Source organism: Olea europaea, chromosome 11 (assembly GCF_002742605.1).
Source record: "Olea europaea var. sylvestris chromosome 11, O_europaea_v1, whole genome shotgun sequence".
Lineage (NCBI taxonomy): Eukaryota > Viridiplantae > Streptophyta > Magnoliopsida > Lamiales > Oleaceae > Olea > Olea europaea.
Window position 1 is genome coordinate 13,057,743 of NC_036247.1, and position 5,670 is coordinate 13,063,412.

Sequence of the window (5,670 nt, forward strand, 5' to 3'; positions counted from 1 at the left end):
TCAAATATTCAGATCTTCAATTAGAGGAGTTTTGCAATTACAAGAGGTCAATATCACTTGTATTTATCAAAGTACAATTTGTAACAATTTATGTATTTTAATACACGAAATTTGTCGTACAAATTTATTGGCCAAAATTTCATTGTCTTAAAATTTAATGGTGTGATAGGATGCCACATATGCATTCCGTCATTCACGTCACCGTTTCGTTCGAGGTTTAAACTGAATGTTATACTAGTTAGTAATGCCCGATATTTTTCAATGTTTAGTAGTTAAAACTCGATATCTTAAACTTGAACAATTAAAATCAGAGATAACTTCAATGACCATTGTAACAATTTAACTCCATAATGAAATTTGAGAAACGAATTGTCATCTATATTGTCTCGCATCGTGCACTAATGTCCAATGTCTCTACTCTATGAAGTTTCAATTTAATTTCTATTAACTTTATGGTAAAAGATTATACGTATTCCTTTCCATCAATCAGGCACTGAAAAGTTCAAAAAATTTTAGAAACATACGCCAACAACAATCTTGCTACAAGTGACAAACTCAATGAAAAGCTCAATAATATGATTAGACAGTTTAAAAAAAATAAAAAGAATATGCTAATTGTATATAATGTGATGTTCATAACAATATCCACCCCTCACATGGAGAGAAATCCACTTCGAATAAATTATATTTTATTTGATGTGGATTCCCCTCCATATGAGGAAAATAGACATCGTTATGGACACCCTGATGTACGCATAGCATAATCCAAGAAAGGGAAAAAAAACACACACCACCCAATCCCACCCTGCCACCCCCACACTGTCAGCTGCCCCTGTTCGAGGAGCATTATTCTTCCCACAATGCACACGTCAAATGCAAATACTTTCAAGGGGGAAAAACTGGCTGAAAATCTGCTTCCTACCATAAATTGCAAATTACAGAACAAAATATACGATGTTGTTATCTGTTTCGATCCTTCATCCTCCGAAGAAAAACATATACAAGATCAAAGATTACGCATTTCCGGCAAATATCTTTGGCAAGACAGCAGCTGAGCAAACTCCAAACGGAAGAATTGATGTAGACTTACTTTCCGAATGATGCAACTCTTCTCTTACTACACAACTGCAAGCAGGAACTACAAACAGCTCAGTCCCAGGTAGGGTTCACAAGAAGTAATCTGGAGTCTTGCGAGTTGTGTCAGGTTCAATCTGCCGAGGAGCTGGGTCGAATTGGAGGAAATTCTGCTCCATATTCTCCCCGATTTCAAGTATTGCAGCCATGTTTCCACAGCGGTAACAATAGTTTGGAGCACTAAAAACTGTCACCACATTCTTCTCCTACGATATAAAATGAGCATAATTGTTAATTATATGCAGAGAAATAGCATAATTGGCCCCTAATCCATTGTTCGAGTAGCAAACCGGTTGGTCATTGACATTTGCACATTAAACCCCCAACATAAATACTTGTTGTCCTTGTTAAATCATCACGTGTTCCTTGTGGAAACATCCCTCACTTCCAATTTCTGGGTCAAGTTGGAAACAAAATCTAGCTTCAAAAAGTTGGATAATTGAGGGGCACATGACGACTTAACAAAAATTTGAAAATTTGGATGTTTTCGTTGCTAGAGAATGATTGTGCAACTATAACACAAGGTTGTGACCAACTTGTTACTTGGGGAATAGGTGGGAGACCAATACTGCAATTTTCTTGTACGTAAAGTAATCTTTGAGCTGAGAGAGAGGAAGCCACATGATGCATTCAGCTGATATAAATTCACAAACCTGACACCAATTGAAGCCCTCCATGACAAGCTGGTGGGCTCTGGAAATCAGATTTAGGCCATTGGTATGGTTAAACTGAGCAGCTATATCCTGTCCAAATGTGTAGCCAGCCCCACGTGGTGATATTCCCCATCCACATCGGTCATCGGGATCAGACCACAGGAGATCGCACATTGGTCCTTCATGTGGAACCTACCAATTCACCAACAAACATGTTGATAGGCGAGTTGTGAACAAAATAATTCGACCCTAATATATCTTGCTCTTTGGAAAAAATTCATTCCACAGAGCTTCTAATGTCAAGGCTAAGCAGATAAAAGAACAAAGGATTTTGCCATCAATCGAACTGAAATTATTAACATTAAAGAACATTGAAAACCTCAAATCGTAAAGAGACTTTGCACCACCAACAGTGAACAACCCTCACCCCACTCTCCACTCACACACAAAAAGTAACCTCAGTGAAAGAAATAGAGTGATGAAAAGAAGAAATCTTAAAGCATATTAATCCCAAGGATCACATTTCCATTACCTCTTGTATACGGTCCAAAGCTCGGATATTGTCCAAGGTATCCAGAGATGGCGAAAGACCCCCATGCAAACAGAAGACCTACAAGGAAACAATATATAGGGTTAGAAGTAATCAGGTTAGTCTATCAAGTTATAAAGGCATGTAGAGTTATCATCAAAACCTGACTCTCGATCAGTGCTGTCAGGGGTAGATAATCAAAAAGATCGGTGAAATACTTCCACACATTGGCATTGCCATACTTCCTCAAGCACTCATCATAAAATCCGTAACTGCAGTGCAAATAAGTTAATGAATCTGAACATAAGCACATCCAAAGGCAGAGAATTTTAAGCTTTAGGCAATTGTTTAATTTCAAATATTTATGTCAAACTACTTTTTTTACTACCAGCACAATGGAGATAGCACAGGGTCTTACACTTGAGTGATTTGCCGACTTTCATGATTTCCTCTAAGAATAGTGATTCTATCTCTATAACGAACCTTCAGAGCCACTAAAAGTGTGACAGTCTCCACTGAGTAGTACCCACGGTCTGCAATAAACGTCATTTTATTACTTGAATGTTTTCAGTAGCAGTACCATCTTAGCAAGAAAATAAACTTGCATAACAATTGGCAAGCATGAATCAAACGAGAGAGGTATCAATCAAAGCACAGAGGAAAACACATATAGCAAACCTTCTGGGATACACTTCGTTGGATGATTACAATTTCTATACAGGGATAAACCAATACTTGGTGACAATTATTGACAGCGTTTCTGTCAAGGCCGCCAAACTTAGTTGCTAATCTTAAAAAAAAAAAAAAAAAACCAAAGGCGAAAAGGTAAAGGGGGAAAGAAAAGAATCTTATGACACAGAGAACATTTTCTAATTGGTATAAGGTCATGGAGGAAAACATTTATGGCAGTGTACTTCCTGAAGCTTCTAACATTTTTACGAAAAGACAAAAAAAAGATTCAAAAGCAGCAGCAAAGCCTGTTTCTAAGCTGGTGCAGAAAGCAACACGCATATCTGCTCCACCAGTAACATGTATGGTTGGCATCCAAACCTTAAACTAAATATTGTTCGGACAATGGAACATCAAGACAGTCAGCTTTCCATATCATATGAAATCAGCTAAAGTTCCATCAAAGCATTGTCCAAAATGAACTGTGCACTGCATTCACAGGAATACATCTCTTCAGCCACAATTTCCTCAAACACAAATCAACATAAACCAAACCTTCCATCCGTAACTGGAACATTATGCTCTGCTATACCCAAACACTTGGTTAATAGACGACAAACATAAACAAACAACCATAAATCGCTAAAGCCGATTTTCAGGCCAAGCACAGATAGCTGATGACTGGAAATAATGCAGCGCCACAGAAGCTGAATAACAAATTCCCATGCAAAGGATTACTAAACATATATAGCTGCCAAATTTAGATTTCATTCACATATTTACCCAAATTCAAGCAGCAGATCTCAAAACACAATTTAAGCATCACATTTGACACCTATTCACACTGCTTTTAATAGATCAAAACTCTAAGTTCGCCTACAACCAAGAACATAAAAAGGAAGTAGATGTTAACGATATCATTTTCCTCAAATACCCTTCAAAATCACCATCAACCTCAATTGTGAATTCAAGATTTACCCAAGTAAAATACTCCAGTATCCAGATAGACAGTATACTACAAATACAAATCAGAAACCTCTTTTCTTTCCCCATAATTCCAGGAAAAGCACAGAAAAACTCACCAACATAGTCTCCCATAAATAGGTAATTAGTGTCTGGAGCATCGCCGCCTATCCGGAAGAGCTCGATCAGATCATAGAACTGGCCATGGATGTCACCGCAGACAGTGACAGGGCATTTCACCGGCTGCACATTCCATTCCTCCACCAGAACCGCCCGCGCCTGATCGCACAGAGTTTTCACCTCCATCTCTGACAGGGGCTTGCACTCCATCAATTGCTCTATTTGCCTGTCCAAATCCCCAGGAGCCGGCATTTTCCCAATAACTTTTTGAAATATAAAAAAATCTTCTCGCTTTCTAAATTCCTTTAACACTTCGATCTGATCTTCAAATATCCAGAAAATATAAAATTAATTTTCTAACCTAATTATCTGAGATCTACGTTTTAGAAATTCAAACAGAAATTGATTCAGATATATTCATTATTTTCTGTTTACGAATCCTTCCATTTTCATAACAATCAGTAGTCACCCTATCTCTAAAAATGATTATTAAAATTTTCTGTATATACACATATAACAGTGTATGGATGCAGAAATTCAATTAAAAAGAAAGATATGGTGGAATGCGAAATGAAACTCAAATTAATTCGAAATGAAATCAAGCCTGCAATTCTCTCCTTTTTTCTCTCTCTTATTCACACACAGTTGTGTGTGTTTATGTGTGGGAGAGTGGGTGTATGATGGAAATTTCTTGCTCGGTGTCTCCGCCGTGTGAAAATCAAAGGGGTGTAGCCGTGTAGGAACGTCTTGAGTTGGTGGCTGCTCTTTCTTCGGAATTGAAATTTGTTGTCCAAAATTTCAGGTTCACTAATAAATGATTGATATATCACATATATTTAACATTTCCCGTTTAGCCCCATTTTTTAAAACGGAAATGAGTGGAATGTAGTTTTTTTTTTAATTTTAAAAATGAGTAATTGAAAAAGAATGAAAGATTTTTGATTTATGTGTAATATTATTTTATAAAATATTGTGTGATTGAAAATAAAAGAAAGAAAAATGAAATCTAATGAATTTTAATGTAATAAAATTCAAACAGAGGCTAAAGTGTCATATAAATATTAAAAATAAATAGCAATGAGAGAAAAGCTGAATATGTAATTTAAAATTACGTGTCTTTCATTTTTTGGATGGAGAATAAGCCTCCGTCTGGTCCCCATTAATTTTTATTTTATTACATTCTATTTTTTTTTCCTATTTTCAACTACACAATTTTCTATAAAATAATATTACACGTAAATCGAAAGTTTGCCTTCATTTTCAATCACTTATTTAGAAAAAAAAAATATTATTCCAACCATTTCATTTCCAAAAAATAGGGGCCAAACGAGGGCTAAATTGTAGCAAATTTTCGACCTCAACTCCTTTTGTCGTGAGAAGAATTTGGCATAAGATAGGCTTTGGTGCATCAGTGCATGCATGTGATTACTTGGGCCTTTTAATTTGATCGTGGTCCAAAATATAAAGTTTAATAATTCTTAATTTTTGTTTTGTGAAAGAATTGCTAAAGAAAAAAGTATTGTGCGTTTGGTTTAATGTTTTCAATTTCACAAAACATTCAAAACTTATTTGGTCTAATATTTTTGAAAATACATTTTCAAA

The 5,670-nt window shown here is 36.0% G+C and overlaps 1 protein-coding gene across 1 annotated transcript; it reads right to left on the bottom strand.

Moving 5' to 3' along the window:
* Positions 1-550: 550 nt before the first annotated feature.
* LOC111403448 (serine/threonine-protein phosphatase PP2A-2 catalytic subunit-like) lies at positions 551-4,865 on the bottom strand. Its single transcript, XM_023031959.1, has 6 exons — positions 4,068-4,865; positions 2,735-2,849; positions 2,480-2,588; positions 2,320-2,397; positions 1,788-1,979; positions 551-1,340 (listed from the first exon to the last, which is right to left on the bottom strand). The coding sequence occupies exons 1-6, from the start codon at positions 4,318-4,320 to the stop codon at positions 1,167-1,169; spliced, it is 921 nt and encodes a 306-aa protein (XP_022887727.1). The 5' UTR covers positions 4,321-4,865; the 3' UTR covers positions 551-1,166.
* Between the last annotated feature and the right edge of the window lie 805 nt (positions 4,866-5,670).